We start from the raw sequence: 22,500 nt of genomic DNA, 5'->3' as shown, positions 1-22,500 counted from the left end.
ATATATATATATATATATATATGTATACATATATATGTATACATACGTATATATATATATATATATATATATATATATATATATATATATATACGTATGTATGTATACATATATATACACACATACATATATGTACATATATGTATACACTCACACATACACATACATGCATACTAACATACACACAGACATACAGATTCAGTTTGTGCCTTGTAAAAGGATAACAATAGAAAGATGGTTCAAATTTTCCAATATGTTTTTTTTCAAATTTTACCCTTTCATAGCAATGGTTGTGAATAGCAACCATTTGTAAGTCAATACCACACAACCAGCCGCCAACCCAATCATTGTAACATATTGCTGTTTCCCCACTTTTCAATGACAGTTCTCTTTTTTTATCACTCCTTGCTTTTGCTCTCTCTGTCTCTAAACAAAACACCGAATTCTGAGACCAACTTTCATTAATCATTAGTCAAATCACTGAAATTTGCTTACTAAAGGTGCCAAAAATTTTCCCCAAAATGTATGCATGTCTGTCAAATATTGATATCCACGTGAGAAGTAGAAATAAGCAAAACAGGATCAATAAAATTGTTTTCCAAAACATAACCCCTTGTTTTTTTCTCACACAACATTGTGATCAATATTTCACTAAACTTATACAAGACTTGTGTTCTTTAACAGATATATATATTATTTAATAAATATGTGCCTTTATTTAGAAGAATACATGCACTTCATCCAATATGCAAGAAACTCAAAAAGCATACATACATACATACATACATACACATGGATAGATATATAAATACACGTATGCACCCATTAATGCATTAAAACGTGCACACACACAGACACAGATATAAATATGTACCTATATGTATACACAAACATAAGTGTGCATATATATATATCTATCTATATGTATATATATATATATATATATATACGTACATTTATGTGTGTGTGTGTGTGTGTGTGTGCATGACTCAATGCATGTGTATACATGAATATATAGATCTATATGTAGTTGTATGTATGTATGTATGTATAAATATATATAAATATATGTGTACATGCATGTATGTATGTATAAATATATATGTGTGTGTGTGTATATATATATATATATATATATATATGTATATGTATGTATGTATATACATACACATATACTCATATTCTACACACGCATACATACACTTACACATGCATACATACATGTATTCTTACACCAATGCACACACAAGCATCAAATATATCTGCAGGTGTGCAATATGAATGAAAACGTTTTTGTTCATTGAAATTTTGATGCCCTAAATGTTTTGATATACCAATGAACCAAAGTCTTAGACCAATACATCACTGGAATTACAAGAACACTGGATCTGCCTTATACCAATGGGTCTTCTCAGTGCCGGGTCTTTAAGATCAGCAGGTCTATAAGACTTGGATATTTATTCAACCAAGGGACTCTGAGAGTTTGCATTCACTGTTTTGACTTTATTTAACCTCATTTAATTTCATTTGTTATATTTCCTCAGCGAAACCGCACAAACAAAATTCACACATGCACAAATGGATGGTTCCGAGTGCCGATATCCTTGCCAGAAGAATGAATCAATGCTAAAGAAATATTCTTTCCAAATCTGACTAAAACAAAAAAAAAAAAAAAGTACACAAATAAAAAAGAAGAAATTGAAGAAATGTTACGCTACACATTCCATAAAAACCAAAAAAAAAAAATCAATCCTATTTTACACAATTTTTAAGTTTGTTTTATTTTGTAATTATTACTTATATTTAGTTTTGATTCTTTATTTTTTTTTTTTTGTTTGGAATCCCTTTAAAATTTTCACACCTATTTCTCTTCTTACTCTCTACTCCTCTTCTTTCATTTTCTTTTTTTTTTTTTATCCCTTCTAATGTTTGTTCCATGATTTCTTCTTTTGGAAACTTTCCATGATGGAATACCGAAAGAATTGTATTTAAAAAATTACAAGATGTTCATAATAAAGCAAAATGTATAAAAATCTTCATATTTTTGGGCTCTTTTTTTGTTTCCCATTGTTTTTATCATTAGTATGCCAGACTAAATGCTTAGCAGCATTTCGTTTGTCTTCGAGATCAGAGATCAAATTCTGTTAAGGCTAACTTTGCCTTTCATCCTTTTAGGGTTGATAAAATAAGTACCAGTAAAACACTAGGGTTGATGTAATCAACTTCCCTTTCCCCTCAGAAATTGCTGGCCCTGCGCTGTTTTATCATTATTAAGGCGTCGAACTGGCAGAAACTTTAGCACGCGAAGCAAAATGCTTAGTAGTACTTTATCTGTCCTTACATTCTGAGTTCAAATTCTGCCGAAGTCATTTTTGCCTTTCATCCTCTCGGGGTCGATAAATTAAATACCAGTTGCTTACTGGGGCTGATCTAATCGCACAAAGCCTGAAATTTTGCGGGGTGGGGGCGGGGCGGACTAGTCGATCACGTTGATCCGAATGTTTCATTGGTACTCAATTTTACTGGTACTTAACAATTTCGCCAGCTCAGCGCCTCAAAAATAAGAATAATAATCCTTTCTACTAAAAGTACAAGGCTTGAAATTTGAGAGGAGGGGTATTGTCGAATTCAGTAAAGACGGAGGAAAAGCCACTAAGCATTTTGTCCGGCGTGTAAACGATTCTAATAATAATAATAATGATAATTCTTTCTACCATTGGCACAAGGCATAAAGTTTGGGGAGTAGAGGAGTGGTCATTGCGCAACTGGTATGTTTTGTTGACCCCGAAAAGATAAAAGACAAAATGCGACAGAATAATAATAACTCTTTCTACTATAGGTACAATGCCTGGAATTTTGAGAAAGGGGCCGCTTTCATCGACCTCTGTGTTCAAGTTGGTACTTTTTTTTTTCTTTTTTTTTATCACAAAAGAACGAAATGTAAAGTCGACTTCGACGGAATTTGAATTCCGAAAGTATAGCCGGAAGAAATGTCACGAAGCATTTCGTCCGGTGTTCAAACGATTCTGCCAGTCGCCACTTTAAATAAATAAATTTTAATGAAAATATAAAGAATTGTAAAGTCATTAACGGGAGGTAACTAGTTTTGATTAGAGTTATTTCCCTTATATTATACAACTGATTTTTTTTCTCCACAATTTCTTCCCTTTCCCCTCCCTATATGTGTGATGTGTATGAGTGAGTGTGTGTTTGTCTGTCTGTGTGAGTATGTGTGTGTGTGTTTGTATACATCCATATATGCCAATATAATGTATCTAGGGCGCCAGTGATTGCAACTCTCTTCCTGCCACTTCCTGTCATGAATGACCATGGGATTGCACCTAGAAAGTTCCCTTCCAAAGCACATACATACTAGCCTCCCCCTCTCCACACCACGAATGATGTCCAAGAGAAAAGCAATGGCTAGTACAGATTGGCACTAGTTGGGGAAACGAACTCATTAACTCATGATTGTGAGTCCGACACTCTAACCACTGGGCCATGTGCAACTGTAGTAAAGTGAGAACCGACCTAGTGTATATGTTTTTCCTGCCAAAACACAGACTTTCCGTCGAAAAGAGGGTCCTACCAGACTTTTTACGTATGATCACACATGGTAACTGGGTACTTTGCAGTCACAGACTAACTTTGCGTATCTCGGAGTAGCTGTAAAGTCAATGCAATAAATAGGCCTACCATGATGGGTATCGATCACTGCTCTGCTGCCTTGTAGACGACAGCTGGTAGACAGAGACCGAAGGAGCACGTCTTGAGGGGGAAAAGAAGATGTAGCTGTCAGCCTTAAGGCGGTTTCAAAACTGCTCTGTGTTAAGTATCGCAAAAACAACAAAGGACGAAAGGTAAAGTTGTCCTCGGCGGGATTTGAACGCAGAACGTAAAGAGTCAGAAGTAATACCGCCAAGTAATCATTGCCATAAAAATAATCTTTTCTACAATAGGCACTAGCCCTGAAATTGTCGGTGGGGAGGGGATAATCGATAACATCGATCCCATTACTCAATTGGTTCTTATTTTATCAATCCCGAAAAGAAAAAAGAAAAAAAAGAAAAGTCTACCTCGGTGGTATTTGAACACAGAACCTTAACACAGACGGAAAGCTGTGAAGCATTTCGTTCGATGCTACTTTGGCGTGTGATCTACATGGTGGATTACTTTAGGTTACTTTTAAAATTATTTTGTACATACTTAGCATTGTAAATGCATTTTTTTCAAAATTCTTACTATTTTAATAATAATAAACTCATACAATAATTAACATAAGCGCGAAAATCACCCACCAAAGTAAATTTTCTCACGTAGATCACACGGAAAGTAGCACTAACACAAAGCAAACTAAAAAGTAACCGAAAGTAATCTCCTTTTAAATTGTAGATCACTCGCTAAAGTGGCACCCTTCTTTTTCTTAAGAAATGATGTGAATTTAGTACTGGTTTCTTGTAAGAATGGAACTACTTTTCGGTTTCTTGTAAAAAATGCAACTGCCTTCGTTACGCCGCTGATCACATTGTAAAAATCTTTAGCCAACATCTTATGAGCTTTTAGAAATTGAAAACTAAACTAAAAAGTAACCTAAAGTAATCTTCCTTGTGGATCACAAACCAAAGTAGTATCATTCGTTCGGTGTCTTAATAATGGTTTCAAATTCAGACACAAGACCAGCAATTTTAGTGGAAGGAGCAATTCGACAACATCGACCCTAGTGTTTGATTTGTCCTTATTTTATTGACCTCGAAAGAATGAGAAGCAAAGTCGACTTCGGTGAAATTTGAACTCAAAGCATAGAGACGAACGAAATGCTGCAAGCATTTTGTTCGGTGTACAAATGATTCTGCCAGCCCACCGCTTTTATAAAAATGTAATGAGCCGGAAGAAATGCCGCTAAGTAATTTAACCGACGCACCAATGGTTCTGTCAGTTCGAAGCCTTCACATCTCCATAAAATAATTATTATTTATAATTAAAACACAATTGAATAGAAGACTGGTTTTTATTGTGCTTGGGGTGAGTCATTTCGTTTTAATGCCTAATTAATTAACACACTCACCGGTTCGATTTCCACTCATTTACTTGTTTATTATTATTTTTTTTTCCAAAATAATATTATTATATTTTTTTTCTAACCCTAAAACTTTCGTTGTTTCTTACAACCTCTTCAATAGTTTTCCTGTAACCTCTTTAATAATCGTTAAATGGAAGATAACACCAATCCCATTACTTGAATGGTACTTTATTTTAACAACCTCGGAGGGATGAAAGGTTAAGATGATGCCAGCAGGATTTGATCTCAGAATGTAAAGATTTGAAACAAATAGTACAAAACATTTATTTTCCGACGCTCTAACGATTCTGCCAATCTACTAATCCGTGTATTCCTCCCAGGGTACACAGTCAGTTCCCACACGATCAACTGTTTAGCGGAATTTGAGATCATTATGTCTGGTCAGAGTGTTGCTTGTACGATGTGATCTGGAAACTTTAACCGTTCCATAAAAATCTACTTTCAGCTGCAAGCCTAGGGCTAAGGAAATAAGCCTGATGGTCGTTCAAGTTTCAGTGTTCTTCGGCTCTGAGAAGAGCGACGATCTCTTTCCTGGGGTGGCATCTACGAGAGTGAACGTACACACACACATTTATGAGTGCATTATGTATGTATATATATATATATGTATTTATGTATGTATGTGTGTATGTGTGTGAGTGTGTGTGTGTGTGTGTGTGTGTGTGTGTGTGTGTGTGTGTGTGTGTGTGTGTGTGTGTGCATGTGTGTATATAAATCAGTTGTAGGAAACGTTAGAATCAAGGTATTTTAAAATTCAGGACACTAGTGAAGGGTCCAGTTTAACACACGTTTATATATCTATGAATATTTATATACAAACTTATATATATATATATATATATATATATATATATATATATATATATATATATATATATATATATATATATATATATATATATATATATTGGTAAATGATAGGATTGTTTCAATTTTTCAGGGGTAGTCTGAAGTATACAAGCAACCAGGGGATGTTTAAATCCGGAGGCACTCCTGGGAATTACTTGTGTGGGTACCGTCTTGGTTAGAGGGTATCCAGATGTAGGTTATTTATTGTTTAAAGCGTAGTTTATAATTTTAAATCTCTCTGAGAATTTAGAAATGTGTTATTTCTAATTTTGGTAACCAGTGAATATATTTCACTGTGATTATATATGTTTGCGAGAGCTTGACAGACTTCTTCAACCAGCTGGTCATGCTACTTCAGGCTGATGACGAGCAAAGACTCAGAAACATGTCCCTGAATGCTGGCTAGGCTGGGTGGAGGAGTTTGTCTCCCCCTCGCAAACATAAGGACACAGTAAATGTGTCAAGGCTGACAGGAAACGGTCCAGCTTCCTAGGGCTAAACAGCAGTAGTATATTCCCTTATTGGGATTGTCACATTAAGTTGACAATATACAACAACTTTATATATATATATATATATATATTCATGTATAATATATGCACATATATACGCATTTATATCAAACAATTAGAGACGTAATCACACACACACGCACGCGCACACATGTATAAATATATATTTCTTTATTACCCACGGGGGAGAGGCTAAACATAGAGGGGACAAACAAGGACAGAGAAAGGGGTTAAGTCGATTACATCGACTCCAGTGCGTAACTGGTACTTAATTTATCGACTCCGAAAGGATGAAAGGCAAAGTCGACCTCGGCGGAATTTGAACTCAGAACGTAACGGCAGACGAAATACCGCTAGACATTTCGCCCGGCGTGCTAACGTTTCTGCCAGCTCAAAACTATGTATGTATGTATGTATGTATGTATGTATGTATGTATGTATGTATGTATGTATGTATGTATGTATGTATGTATGTATGTATGTTCGTTAGACACACACACACTCACGTATATACACACGCACATATACACACACACTTATATACATAAACATCGTATAAACGGCAGCAAAGCGTTCTTAGCAACGCTACTTATCAAACGATTATTCGGGTAGGTTAGTAAATATTTTAATATTTTTCATATATTAACTGTAAAAATATCGTGCGTGTGTGAGTGTCTATGTGTTTGTATGTCTGTGTGTTTGTGTATATAGAGTGTATAATCGATGTGTGCAAAACTAATGCGTGTATATATAATTCATGAAAGTTTTTCAAATCAGTAATGTTTCCGTATGTTAGGCTAACAGTTATTTTTATGTTTGTTGTTGTTGTACCTGTTCTAATTTGTTGCTGCTGCTGCTGTTGTTGTTGTTGTTGTTGTCAACACTACCACCACCGTTGCCGCCACTACAACGGTTCCTGTTACCACTCGCACCATGACCGCTACTGTTACGAACGCAGTCGCTATTTACCATCACCACCATCACCACCACCACCGTCAGCACTACTATACTAACCACTGTCACCACTGTCACCACCACAACCAACGCCACTACCAACCACAACTACAGCACCAAACCCAACATCACTTCCACCACCATCACCACCACTACAACCAACACCATAAAACCATCATCACCACCACCACCATAACCTCATAATAAACTGCACCACCACTGCCGCCACAAACAGCAACAACAACCGCCATAACACCATTAACACCACCACCATAACCACCACCACCTCCAACATCACCACCAGCACCACCACCACCACTGCCACCGCAAACGACAGCCGCAGCACAATTGGCACCAAACCACCACCACCCTCACTACTACAACCATACGTAATCTCGATAACACCACCACCACTACCACTACCACAACAACAGCAGCAACAACAACATGAGCTGGTGCTAGTTACTGCTGTCGACCACTGTTGCTGTTGTCGGTTTCTATAGAAGCTGTTTCATTTTTGATTTCTTTTTTTTTTTACCTGAGCAACACAAGACCACCTGTTGATTATGTATATACACATATATAATATATATATATTTACATGCATAAACCCCGCCCCGCTGGGTTTTGTTTTGTTTTTTCATTTTATTTTATATACACACATGAATGTATGTATGTACGTATGTATGTATGTATGTATGTATGTACGTACGTATTATATATATATATATATATATATATATATATATATATATATATATATATATATAGTGGGTCTGTGGTAAGAACACGGTTCCGAGTTCAGTCCCACTACGTGGCACCTTGGGCAAGTGTCTTCTACTAATGCCTCGGGCCAACCAAAGCCTTGAGATTTGGTAGACGGAAACTGAAAGAAGCCCATCGTATATATATATATATATATATATATGTGTGTGTGTGTGTGTGTGTGTGTGTGTGTGTGTGTGTGTGTGTGTGTATTTATGTATGTGTGTTTGTCTCCCACCATCGCTCGACAACCGATGCTGGTGTGTGTCCCTGTAACATAGCGGTTCGGCAAAAGAGACTGATCGGATAAGTACTGCGCTTACAAAGGATAAGTCCTGGGGGTCGAATTGTCCGGCTAAAGGCGGTGCTCCAGCATGGCCGCAGTCAAATGACTGAAACAAGTAAAAGAATAAAAGAATAAATGTATGTGTTTAGTATATATAAATATCTGTATGTATGCAGACATGTATACACACGATCAATATATATATATATATACGTACGTACATATACATAATACTTTGTACATATATATATATGTTAACACTTCATCACACGCCACTGATTTCTCAAAACTGATGAACTGATTAACATTGATTAGCTGCGAAATATGTTTGTGAGTCTGTGGTGTGTTTGTGGAAGTCCTGTATATGTATTTCAATTTACAAACGAAAGGTAAATAAGCGCATTTAATACAAACGTAGCATGCAATAATTTATTAAAGAGTCGAGATTACTCTTTGTCGTCACTCCAAGTTTCGCGTATCCTCCTCACTGGTCAAAGGACTCGTGCACGCACGGATATATATATATATATATATATATATATATATATATATATATATATATATATATATATATGGGAGAATGTACGAAAAAAACAACAACAGACGAGGACAGGTGGTGTAAACAACAAAAGGATGTATTAGTATGACGCTCGGGAATACGGAAAGTCTTTAACGTTTCGAGCTACGCTCTTCAACAGAAAGAATACGGAGACAAGGAGAAAAACACGGAGAAAAAAAATTGAATAGTGTTCAGTCAGCGGTCACTCATATATATATATAATGCAAGAGATTTAGGGGTTGAGGATTCAACCCACTAAGGGATAGTATCTATCCAATATGCTGCTGGGAGGGTACCCGATTATTGTTACACTAGTGCTATACCAAGTGTAATAAGTGGGTGCGGGTAAAAAGGGGGGTTATTTTACCCTAAATTTATATAGCAATTAGAAAATGGAGGAGAATATGCGGTACCCATCGACTTGCAGACAGTGTATTCCTTTGAATTAATTAATTTATTTTGTAACTAGAATGACAAAAACCACAATATACAAATGCTTATGACATACCATGTTATATTAACAATCAAGGTTACAAGTACATTAGGAATAACATGGTATGTCATAAGCATTTGTATATTGTGGCTTTTGTAATTCTAGTTACAAAATAAATTAACTAATTCAACGGAATACACTGTCTGCAAATCGATGGGTACCGCATATTCTTCTCCATTTTCTAATTGCTCTCTCTCTCTCTCTCTCTCTCTCTATATATATATATATATATATATATATATATATATATATATATATATATATATATTAATGGGGTAGGCCGGTTTTTGGAGTTACCTTCGGTTTCTCGCTCGTAAAGAGTTTAGCTTTACGGCGGATCTTCAGACCTCAAACACTGCTGGCCCGAGTCCTCTTTAAAGAGGCTAAACCCCTAATGAGCGAGAAACCTAGGGTAACCCCATAAACCGGCCTACCCCACTATAATATTAACTGCTCTACATCTTAGAGTGTGCTCCTCCTCCAAATTTATGTATTTCTACAAACTATATATATATATTCCATTCTCCGAACTTTCCATCTTTCCGACGAAGGGCTACGCCCGAAACGTCATACACTCTCTCTTTCCTTTCCTGAGCGTCCAATAATACTATCCATATCACGTCCTCACTTTGTTGTTTTTTTGTTATTGTTTTTTTGTTATTGTTTTTTTTAACTATATATATATATATATATATATATATATATATATGTATGTATGTATGTATGTATGTATATAATGGATAATAAAACGAATGGTTTACATCTGGTGGCTCAATAATAAATTCTCGTATATTCCATCTTCCGTTTTTCATTTGCCATTAATGTTGTTTATTCGAGATTTTTCAGTACGAATACTCGTTCCGTTTTTCACATAGAATTTGTATGCGTTAGATAATTTTATTGAATTTCCATCGAGCATTTTGTGGTAAATGTCTCGTTTTATAAAAATAGCTTTTTTTTTTTTTTTTTTAGTTAAGATGTGCCATTTGAAGCATACCTGTCCCTATGATCTGTATCGGTGTGTGTATGTGTATGTGCATGTATGTATGTGTGTTTGTATGTGTGTTTGTATGTGTATATATATTTATACACACACACATACATATATATATATATGGGGTGGGGGGGTCTACGTATTCATGCATGTACGCAAATAGTACATACATACATACATCAGCGCTGGATTAACCATTAAGCAAAATAAGCACGTGCTTAGGGCATTATGGGAAGTGAGTGGTACCACAGAAATGGTAAATGGTTTACGGCACAAAAGAAATCACTTTAAACTTGCTAAAATAACATTCAAAGTGGTTCACATTGTCAGAAATATAATTTCGAAGTGTCGATAGTGTCAAAATAAAACTTTATTTTCCATCTTATTGTTAGTTTTGTTTCATTTTGAAAAATATAAATTTATTTTATGGTTTATTATTGCTTATATTTGGAATTACATACATTCTGGGGGACACCAGAATCTTGGTAAAAGTGCTTAGGGCCTCAATGGGTCTTAATCGGGCCCTGATATACACAGAGAAACAAGTTTTGCTTACAAAATTCCTTACGAGGTATAGTATCTATCTTCTTTCTTTTTATGGGTTAAATGTTTAGCTTATTTATGAAATGTCTAATTGTTAAATAAATCCTCTCCACCACCAGTAGCAGGAGGAGGTAAAAAACCCCAACGAAACAAAGAACAAATTAGAAAGTTAGAAAGAAATATTTGATTCGATTTAAGTTATTTTCGTGGCTAAATTCACAGGAATAAAGCAGGTTTTCAGAAGTATCAAAGATTCTAATTAAACTCTTCTAATTTCGGTTTTTAAGACGAAACTTGAAATCAACTTTGGGGACACAGGTAGTTTGTCTTCTTAAATACACCGAAAAACCCCCCAGAAAAATGAAAAAAAAAAAGAAACGAAGCAAGAACGTAGTAGTCACAGCTAGAATGCCTTCTCTTATAGGTCTGCTTAATCAGGGTCGACCTAGGACTAAATTCCTAAGTTTACCGAATTGTTAATAAGTTTTATTTTGGAACGTAAAGTTAAGGAGTAGAAAGAAATTCGGGTGCATTGATTACATATGTGTGTTATACGATAGAGTTCTTTATCAATCTTTGTTTTTTGTGTACTGTTGTGTTGTGAATTTGGTTGTCAAAGACTCGCCACCTCTTATGCATACTGTATCTCTCTCTCTTATACCAATAATCTTCCCCTCTCTTTGTATTCACATTTTCCCTCTCTCTTTCTCTCACACACACATTAACATACTCAGTTTTTTCTTCTTCCTCAACACTACTCATTCATTTTTTTTCTCTCTCTACTAATACATACTTTCGTTTTCTTTCCCTATCACTCCTCATTTTTTGCTTTCTCTTGCACACTCACATAGATAAATACACACACACACACACACACACACACACAGTTATTTTCTTTCCTTATTCATTTTCTTTTCTTTGTCTGCCTCTCTTTCTCTCGTACGCACGCACGCAAACGTGCGCGCACACACACACACACACACGCACTCTCTCTCTTTCTCTCTCGCATGCATATTTAATGAACAAACCCGCCTCTCTCATTCAACAGTGTAATTTCTCTTCAAGCCTGGACAGGTTTCAGGCAAACCCTGTTGTCCAGCTCGCCAGAATGCTACTTTCTGCTAGCGAGGAGGGACTCAAAAACAACCACCATAACAAACAAATCGACGTGGGACAAGTTCAAAATCAACGAAGAAGATATTTGGTTGACAGAACCCCACCTTATCTTTGTTTACTCATTAATCTAATTGAAACATAACGACCAGAAGAACTGCACTACTTCTCTCCAGGTCGTCTCATACATTTATTTATAATATACCTTGGCCAGAGTCTGTCTGATTCATTTGTCTTCTATATCGGAATTAACTCCAGTCGGCTATTTTCATACATATTTTATCCCCCAGACAGATGCAATGCTTAGTCAAGTGATTCTCGGGCGTTTAATAATGCAGTCGTGACGCTTGACACCGAACATCATTTAACTTTATAAGTAACGGGGCAGTAAGAGTTTGGTATAATGTCGAAGAAGTTCGCTTCGCAACTCCATCGTTCCGGGTTCGATTCTACATCGCGGCACCTTGGAGTGACGTGCCTTTTTACCATAACATTGGGGTTGACCAAATCTTTATAAATGAAATTTGGTTGTTGTTAGTTGTTGCTATTATTGTTTAGCATTTGGTCAGCCCTGACCGAGCAAGGCCTATGATCAAACGCGCTTCAGCCATGAGCATCCCTCCTTTTCTTTAGATACAGATATGTAACGAAAATACATACATACATATATATATAAAGGTAAGGTCTACATTCTGCGATGCCTTCTTTTGAAAACAATAGGCTATGATTTGAGGGACATTTGGTTGCTATTTCTAACAGTTCGTGCGCCTACTTAGAGTGCTGGTGTTCTCTTTTAAATGGTGCGCCGCAAATTTGAAAAATAGAACAAAGTTCTAAGACTTAAGAAAATCCAGATTAATGATTGAATATTTTGAAACACGTTATTCATTATTCTGTTTATACTCAAGAATAATTTATTATACAAGGTAAGGAACAGTTTTCTCTATAGTTAAAATTTGAAAGTTAATTATTAGTATTTTGGGTAGGGAGGGGTTTTGGTGCTTTTTTTTATTGGGCCTTTTGACATGATAAAATATAACTATAGAGTACAATTGTAAATGTGTAATAGAAAAATATGAACTTTCGAACTTTGTACATATAATATGGCGGACGAAGTGACGTATAACTACAGAAATTTGCCCCTCCTTTCCAATTTGTTTTCACACGACTTTCTAGAAAATAGATATTTTTAATAAAGAAATTTCTGCAAATACTTTTCAGATGGTGTAGATTATGAGGCGATCTTTCGATACCAGTACGAAATATCACCGATTATGATTATATTGGAATTTGTCGTGAAAATTTTTTTCGCGTGGAGGGGGTAGGGAAGAATTTCGCATCGCGATTTAACTTTCCGAAAACTGGATATTTTAAAATAAAATTTTCGTTTTTATTAAAAAAATATTCGTTGAACAAATTCAAGAAGAGTCACAGTACAGTAACCATGGGAAGTAATTGAAAAAAAAAATTTAATTGGAATAATGTATGTATGAAGAAACAATGTCTGCATGCGTGAAATAACCGCCTCCCGATTCTCCACTTTTGGTTTCCGCATGGAATTCCTCTGTAACCTTAATGTATGCCACACGACACATACTTGGAGAAATTTTTCACCGAAACATATCCATTTCTCGAGAAGTTATGAGGAAATAAATTTGGGCAAACTTCTGTAGTATCCATAGCTCTGTGCGTGTCTGAATACCAAATTCAAGAAGGTAGATTGGCGGGTATGTCAGGATCGAGTCAGATGGCTGGCGGATACATGTAGCGTATTCTTTTTATTTTATTTATTTATTTTTTTATTATTGCCCACAAGGGACTAAACATAGAGGGGACAAAGAAGGACAGACAAGGGGATTAAGTCGATTACATCGACCCCAGTGCGTAACTGGTACTTAATTTATCGACCCCGAAAAGATGAAAGGTAAAGTCGACCTCGGCGGAATTCGAACTCAGAACTTAACGGCAGACGAAATACTTGTAAGCATTTCGCCCGGCGTGCTAACGTTTCAGCCAGCTCACCGCCTTTAACGTAGCGTATTCTTTTTATTTTTGTTTTCCTTTCTATATTATGTCGTGTAGTCTTTCGGTAAAAATCTATGACGTCATGGGTGAGTGTGTGACATTATTCTTTCATCTGCTCGATAGAACTGAAGAAGCATGCAGACATTTGCACGCACACTCGCTCATGGCTGATGTCATGTACTAATAACGAAACATTGTCCGTCCGCCTTAAAAAAAAAGGTTCAGTTTAATAATTGAAAAAAAAAAAAAAAAGCATAAACGTTAAAATATAATAAATCAAGCGACTTTTAGATTAATATGTTTATTATTGATTATTGATGGTTTTATGTTCGCCTTTTACTTTTTCAATCAGTGCAGCTTGTTTCACTTTGGCCACCATATTGTATGTACTAAGTTCAAAAGATCGTAAAAAATATGGATATTTCCTAGCATTTCAAAACGAATGAATGAATAAAAATGTCAACGCTTTAAGTATTTTTTACACAGAAAGAAACCACATGAAGCAAAACAGGGAAAAAAAAAAACTGGAAAAAAAAAACTGGAAAAAATGCATTTCATGCTAAGTAATAACGAACATGTACTGAAATCCATATTGTTATAGCGAAAATGGTGTGACAGAATCAGGAGAGCAATGAACGTGATTGATAACTTGTAATATTTCAGGCAATGTTTCGTTTTATGATCCAGAAAGTGAAAGCACTGAAATTGGCAGAGATTGTCATTTGCCAGAAACTAGGCCTGTGAAATAAAAATGAAAGAATTGTTTTCTTTGCAATGGAATAAAAGTAATATAAAATTTATGTAACGAAATGAGGGTTTCAGGTTTTAGCCCCATTGTATGGCACCTTGGAAAAGTGTCTTCTACTATGACCCCAGTCCAGCCAATGCCTTGAGAGTGAATCTGGCTGATGGAAACTGTGTGGAAACCCATATATATGTGAGTATGTGTGTGTTTGTGTTTATCCCCCAAACTGCTTGACAACTAACGTTGGTTTGTTTACGTCCCTATAACTTGGCAATTTGGTAAAAGACATTGATAGAATAAATACCAAACTTAAAAAAAAAAAGACGTACGTACTAGGCTCAGTTTGTCTAAACCCCTCAAGGCAATGCCCCAGCATGGCCACAGTCCAGTGACTGAATCACATGACAGATATAAGATATAAGAATTAAGCAGGGTTGCACTCTAAAAAACATTTAACAAATGGTGTAAAAATGCTTCCTTTGCACAATTGTTGTTAAGCAATTTCCTGAAAATATATGTCGTTGCTATTATGTATGTCCAAATTTGGCCAAATGCATTTTTTTCAATATTTATTTTTGCTTGAAATAGCTGGTTCTTTTGGTCAAACTATCGTATCTCCAGCTGCTTCAGATGCCAAGATATTACTCATTTTTTTCTAGCTGAATGGACTGGAGCAACATGAAGTGTTTTGCTCAAGAATACAGCACGTCACCCAGTCCAGGAATCAACACTACAATCATGAGTCTGACACCCTAACCACTAAGCCATCCGCCTCCACAATTATTTTTGTATATAATAGTTTTGTGTTTGTCTGGAGTCTGGACTGAGTGAGAGACAGAGTCTGTTTAAGATGATGTAGTAGTATTCTGGTTGAGGGCAATGGGGCTGTATGTGTCAGGGTGTTTCGGTGTGATCTTTGGTGTAGTGCTTGTAACTGAGGGTTGAATCCTGTTGTGGTAACAAACTGCACCTAGTGTGTTAGTTCCTTCAAAACAAGCACTTTTTGTTGTTACACACTATGGAACTTTTCCTATCACAGGTTTTTTTTTTTTTCTACAAATCTTTGAATAATCTTGGAGAAAAGAACTTCGAACCTGCTTTGCTGGCGTCATTGGCGCTTTCTCAAGCCACTAAAATGGCGTCCGGAAATGTAATTAACAAACCAAATAAATCTAAAATGACAGCAAGAAAATCTAAATACTTAGAAGAAGTTCCCACCAGATTTCCACGGATAAACCCTGATAAACTTCCTGTTCCAATTACTAATACTGCCAGATCTCTGCTGAATTTTAGACTTGCTAAATATAAACAAGAACATTTGACCAAAGAATTGTAAGTACATTGGGTTTTTTTTTAATGTTTTTGTTATATTTGTTGTTGTTGCTGTTGTGCTGTGACCCTTATTCAGCCCTGGTTAAGCAAATTTATGATCAAAGGCATTTCAGCTGTGACCATCCCATTTTTTTTCCCCGTCATCGTGTATCTAAGACTACATTAGCTAATGTATTTTCTTATATTTCTGATGAAATACTCTACCTTGTTTCAGCGAATTTTTAAAATAATAAGCAATTTAGTAAAAATACTCTTCTCACCATTAAGTTGATGTTTGGAGCAAAATTCTTTTCTACTCTAGGCACAAGGCCCGAAATTTTTTGGGGGTGGGGTGGGGGGCAGCCAGTTAGATCGACCCCAGCATGCAACAACTTATACTTACTTTATCAACCCTGAAAGGATGAAAGGCAAAGTTGACCTCGGTGGAATTTGAACTCAGAACATAACAGCAGACAAAATACCGCCAAGCATTTTGCCCAGCAAACTGAAAATAAGAAACTGAAAGAAGCCTACCACACACACACACACACACGCACGCACGCACACACACAAACACACACACACACACACACACACACACACAAATAATGGGTTTCTTTCAGTTTCCGTCTACCAAATCCACTCACAAGGCATTGGTCAGCTTGAGGCTATAATAGAAGACACTTGCCCAAGGTGCCATGAAATGGGACTGAACCTGGAACCATGTAGTTGTGAAGCAAGCTTCTTACCACACAGCCACACCTGCGTCTATGGAAACTAAATTCCTTGAATTACGGCCATGCTGGAGGAATTGGCTCTCAGGGTTTTTAGTTGAATAAATCGATCCCAGTACTTGTTTTTTTTTTTAGTCTGATACTTATTCTATCAGTTTCTTTTGCTGAACAGTAAGTCATGTGGATATAAACCAACCAACACCAGTTGTCAAGTGGCTGTGGTGGGGAATGAAGACACACATGTATTTATATATGTGTGTGTGTGTGTGTGTGTGTATATATATATATATATATATCATCATCATCATCGTTTAATGTCTGCTTTCCTTGATGGCATGGGTTGGACAGTTTGACAGGAAATGGCTAGGCATATATATATATATATATATATATATATATATATATATTGATCTATCTATCTATCTATCTATCTATCTATCTATATATATATATATATATATATATATATATATATATATATATATATAATATATGTATTATAAGCTTCCGCACACTTTCCACCTGCCAGGTTCACTCACAAGGCATTCATCAGCCTGGGGCTATAATAGGAGACACTAACCCAAGGTACTACTGCACAGTGGGACTGAACCTGAAACCACATGATTACAAAGCAAGCTTCTTAACCACACCAATGCCTACACCTATTATATCAACGAAATTTAAGACTTTTATTTTTAAATTCGTTATTAAATTGTTTTGTTTCACACTGATTTAGTTGCTATTTTTTGATATCAACTACTTTCAAACACGTAGCATATTTTTCCTTCCCCTCAAAATTTCTTATCCTTTTAAAAACGTTCCTGCCATGACCATCCTGTCTTTCTTGGCATAATTATAGTTTGGTGTCCTCCCTTCGTTCTGGAACTTTGCTTTCTTGTAACTTTTTAATAATGCATATTTTTGCATGCACAAAAGAATCAATCAACTTATTTTCCAGTAACTACCATATTGGTATGGGATTATCAAGAAATCTGCCAAAAAGAATCAGTGAGCTTTTAGTATCCATTTAATATTGAACAATAGTATCATTTAACATTATTTTACAGTATTTAACAATATTTTACAATTTCCTTTTTCTCTCCAGGGTACAAGCTGCCATCAAATGTAAGTCCATCACAAAAGAAACCAATGATAAAATCCCAGAACTTGTCCCTGTTGAACATCCTCCAGAGGTAAGGACATTGCAAGTTCGATTCTGCTAATGGCACTGGTTATAGGAGTGCAATTGTGATAAAGTTAAAGTACTGGCCATGGGTTTGAGCCCCATATTAAAGTAGTCAATGTGTTGTGGATGAAAGGCAAAGTTGACCTGAGTGGAATTTGAACTCAGAGCATAAAGATGAACAAAATGTTGCTAAGTGTTTTGTCCAGTGAGCTAATGATTCTGTCAGCTCACCAAGGCTGTAGAAAAGGATATTTACCAAGAATGCCATGCAGTGGGATTGATCCTCAGATTTCATGGCTGCAGAGCAAATTTGTAACCATATGGCCGTATTCTGCCTTTACATGCATATACATTTACACATATATACATACATATACTTAGAAACGGTAAATAATGAATGTAGTATTTTTCTGCTGGACATATCCTGCTTCATACGTGAAGGCTTTAGGTCCTATACTGACTTGTTAACACTTATTAACTCTGCTGTGCTAAGCTGATGCTCACCAGGCACTCATTTTTGCTACTGAGTGAACTGGAATGAAGTGCTTTGTCCAAGGATACAACACATCTGGACAGGGAATCAAACCCACGACCTTATAATTGCGAGCTGATTTGCCTTACCACTACACTACACATCTCATACATACATATATATATATGTGCACACATACATTTATTTATATGTATGCGCACACAGATGTATATATATCCCATACATGCATATTCACACATTTGCACATATATGTATACATTTTCCAAGGAGTATGAGACATTTTGACATCGCCTATTTGACATTGATGATTCAATGCTGACTTATTTGACATCAGACATTTCAATGTGTCTCTCTTCCTCTCCCCGCACCCCTCCACTCTCTCTTACTGTCTCTGTCTGTCTGCTTCTGTTTATGTGTGTGTATGAGGAGAGAAGAAAGCATTTATGTCAGCTGTGTTCAGTTTAGAAATTGTAATGTCTCTCTGTCTCTCTGTCTCTCTCTTTCACTCTTTCTATCTGTATGTCTATATTTCCGTGCATGTGTGTGTGAGTCTGTTTGCCTCGAGTACCAAAATATACTATCATCAAAACAGGCTGAATTCCCAATCAGCTGTGCCAAATTGTCAGCATCCAGACATCTGCACTGAACCATCTGATTTTGTTTTCCAAGATCTCCATCAGTTTCTTCATTTGTCTACTATGTTTTACATGTATTTATATTTGGTACAGATGATGAGTCATACAAGAGCTGTCAGAGTAAGTCTGTTTATTAAGAACTAGCACAATGTTTGGTATGAAGCTATAATCTCTAATACTTTCTGTTATTGATATCTTTATCACAATGGTTTGTTTCTCTCAACATGTTCTACAGGACAGAATACAAAATACTGTACTTAAATCTTAAAAGAACCCTTTCCCCCATCAATAAGAACTGCTACCATGAATCAATGAAGGAGCCGCTGTATGGTGGCCTGCTAGAAATAGCAATCAAATCTCTTTCCCAATTTATACCCTAATGTCTTTCAAAAGAAAAGAATACATTGGATAATGTGGTCTTGGACAGTGCTTCTCAAACTATCTGATGTGGCATACCGGGAGTTTTTTTTTTTCCAATGTGCCAGGGACCAGTAATATTTCTTAGTAATATTAATTTATACCGGAAACAATATATATATATTGAATATTATAAAAGTTGACAATTTGTTTTTATCTTATATTTATTTTGTAAACAAATAATACAAATATTACATAAGCATTTTATAATGTTTCTTTTTCTGGAAACTCACTGCGTACTGGCAGCTAATGGCTCGCAGACCGGTGCCAGTCTGTGGACCACCACTTTGAGTAGCACTAGTCTAGGATACACTTTGTCTGAAAGAAAATGATAGGATGATCATGGGTGAGACGATTTTGATCATAGGTGTACTCGATCAAGGCTGACCTGCTGTTAAACAGCGGCAACAACAACAACAACAATCAATATTGCTGCTGTACAAAGTACACTCAGTCAAATAGCCTCTATATAACCACTCAGCCTGCAAGGAATAGCAAGCAAATGACTTTTAAATAGAAGCCTAACTTCTTAAGCAAGTGAAGGACAGATTGGATAATGTAACTCTAGGCATTCCGTGAAGTGGTCATAGCTGGAATGCCTTTGATTATAGGCTTTTTCAATCAGGCTTGTGGTGATACTCTTGATAACACTAAAGACATTTGCTCATTCATGGTTACTCCCAGTGTCACTGATGATGTCATTCTTTTAAACATACTCAGTCACTCATATATGGATACTCTTCGTTCGAATTATCAGAAACTGTGGCTACAATAGTAATACATACTCATGAAATAATCTTTAAAGCAAAAAAAAAAAAAGAAAAAAAAATGTTTTCCTGTAAATATGGCTGCTTATTTAATAACTACAAAACACAGATTTACTACTACTGCTACGACTACTACTACTACTACTATTACTACTACTACTACTACTACTACCACCACCACCACCACCACTACTATTACTACTACTACTACTACTACTACTACTACTACTACTACTACTTTTTAAAAACTTTTTGTTGATGCTAATATAAAAGTAACTGACTAACCATATTAATTAAAAAAGAAAAAAAAAACTGTGGGGAACCTGTCTTAGACATCTGTGCTTGTGAATGTGGGTTTATGTTTACTGATGTGGAATGGTGTTGAGTTGTGGCCCTTTACCTCACAATTAACTTAGCTATTTGGTTAATGAATATTGACAAGGTAAGTAGCAGACTATAAATCCTGAAAGAAGGTCCCCCAGCATGGATACATGCTGGGTACCATCTTTATGGGGCTGTCATCTTTAATGACTGAAATTTGTAACAGTAAAAGAGATATGCATGTGCACACAAATATATATTCATACATATATACATACACACATTCATATTCCCTAATACATATATATATATATATGTATATATTGTCTAAGAATGTATAGATTAGAAAAAAATACGCACTCATATATTCGTCAATGGAGCAGGTATATTAATTGAAGTGTACAGTATTGTATATCCATTGCAACCAGAACTGCCATCTCTGAAGAGCGCTGGGTTACATAACTGTGCTGTTACTTAACACTCTGTTGTACCTCTAGCACGAAACTGATTGGTAAGATCGGATGTAATAGATATGTAATTCTGTGCACTTTGACTAATTAACATATATGTATATATATATATATGTGTGTACATGCATATACACACACATGCATGCATGCATGGACACACACATACACATATAATCATGAGTTATGGCATGGTGGAAATTTTCAAGGACCTATTACTTCTTCAGCCAACAAAAGGATTCTGTTGATGAATGAAGAGCAATTTGTGTAATTCTTGTAGATGAAAAATGCTATTGCATGGTGACAAATGAGCTGAGAGAAAAATCTCAGCGTACGAAGAATTGGATGTGATGTACAAGAGAGAAGACTAAACTGATATGGAGACGTGCATATCATATCAAGGATGAATGTTGAGTAAAGAAGCATCAAATAATCCAAATAATCACATTCGCTCATGCTTAATTTTAGATTTTTACTGAGAGAAAAAAAAGAAGAAAAACAATTTCATAGACAATCAAAAGTTGTCTCCCTTACATTCAATTAATTTCTTTAGTTTTTCCACAGATAATTTTTCTTGCTACTATTTGGAAATTAGGGAAAGTGTCTTCCGTCATAATTTTGTGAATGGACTGGGGAAGATAGAAACTACAAGTCCATCAGTTGTAATTCAACTTTACACAGTTCAGAGTGTGTGTGTATATCATCATCATCATTTAATGTTCTTTTTTTATGCTGGTATGGGTTGGATGGTTCAACATGAACAGACACAGCAGGAGGATGCACCAAGTTCTAATGTTCAGTTTGCTTTAGCATAGTTTCTATAGCTAGATACCCTTCCTAATGCCAACCACTTCACTGTGTACTTTTTACATGGTACCAGCACTGAGTGAGGTATGGTCAACCCCATGACATGGTCGAGCTTGCTTGGACATTTTAAACCCACACACACCATCTGAGAGAGGTCTCTGAGGAGAAATTCATTGAGAGTTGATCTGCATATATTGCGTTTGGACGACCTGCTTGAGTACATTCATGCTTTGGCATCCCTAGCAGTCGGTCACTTGCCAGCACTTGTTTAACTCACCAGCAATGTCTTGCAAAGCACAACCAGATCTTCATTCAGTTGTTTCTTGATGGGGTGAGTTCTCCAAGATATGTTTAAGATTGCTCTTGACATTCAGGTGTAAGTTCCATCTAGCTTACATTCCAGTTTTTTTGGCAAGCATCCAGGCTGTTGCTCCATATAAAAGG

The 22,500-nt window shown here is 35.9% G+C and overlaps 1 protein-coding gene across 2 annotated transcripts in view; it reads left to right on the top strand.

Moving 5' to 3' along the window:
* The first annotated feature begins 12,118 nt into the window (after positions 1-12,118).
* LOC106870489 (dynein axonemal heavy chain 7) overlaps positions 12,119-22,500 on the top strand; it is a 255,489-nt gene continuing 245,107 nt past the window's right edge. The window contains exons 1-4 of one of the 2 annotated variants that reach the window (XM_089359464.1): positions 12,119-13,074; positions 15,958-16,250; positions 18,069-18,156; positions 19,371-19,397. Coding sequence is in view for 1 of the 2 variants with exons in the window: in XM_089359463.1 (XP_089215589.1) it covers positions 16,054-16,250; positions 18,069-18,156; positions 19,371-19,397 (312 nt within the window). In the remaining variant the exon portion in view is untranslated. The remainder of the gene's footprint in view (positions 13,075-15,957; positions 16,251-18,068; positions 18,157-19,370; positions 19,398-22,500) is intronic. The other variant, XM_089359463.1, reaches the window with a different exon arrangement.

This window comes from Octopus bimaculoides, chromosome 11 (genome assembly GCF_046866305.1).
Source record: "Octopus bimaculoides isolate indiv1 chromosome 11, ASM4686630v1, whole genome shotgun sequence".
Classification (NCBI taxonomy): domain Eukaryota; kingdom Metazoa; phylum Mollusca; class Cephalopoda; order Octopoda; family Octopodidae; genus Octopus; species Octopus bimaculoides.
The sequence above is the reverse complement of the archived record's forward strand: the minus strand, read 5'-3'. Positions and strand labels throughout refer to the sequence as shown.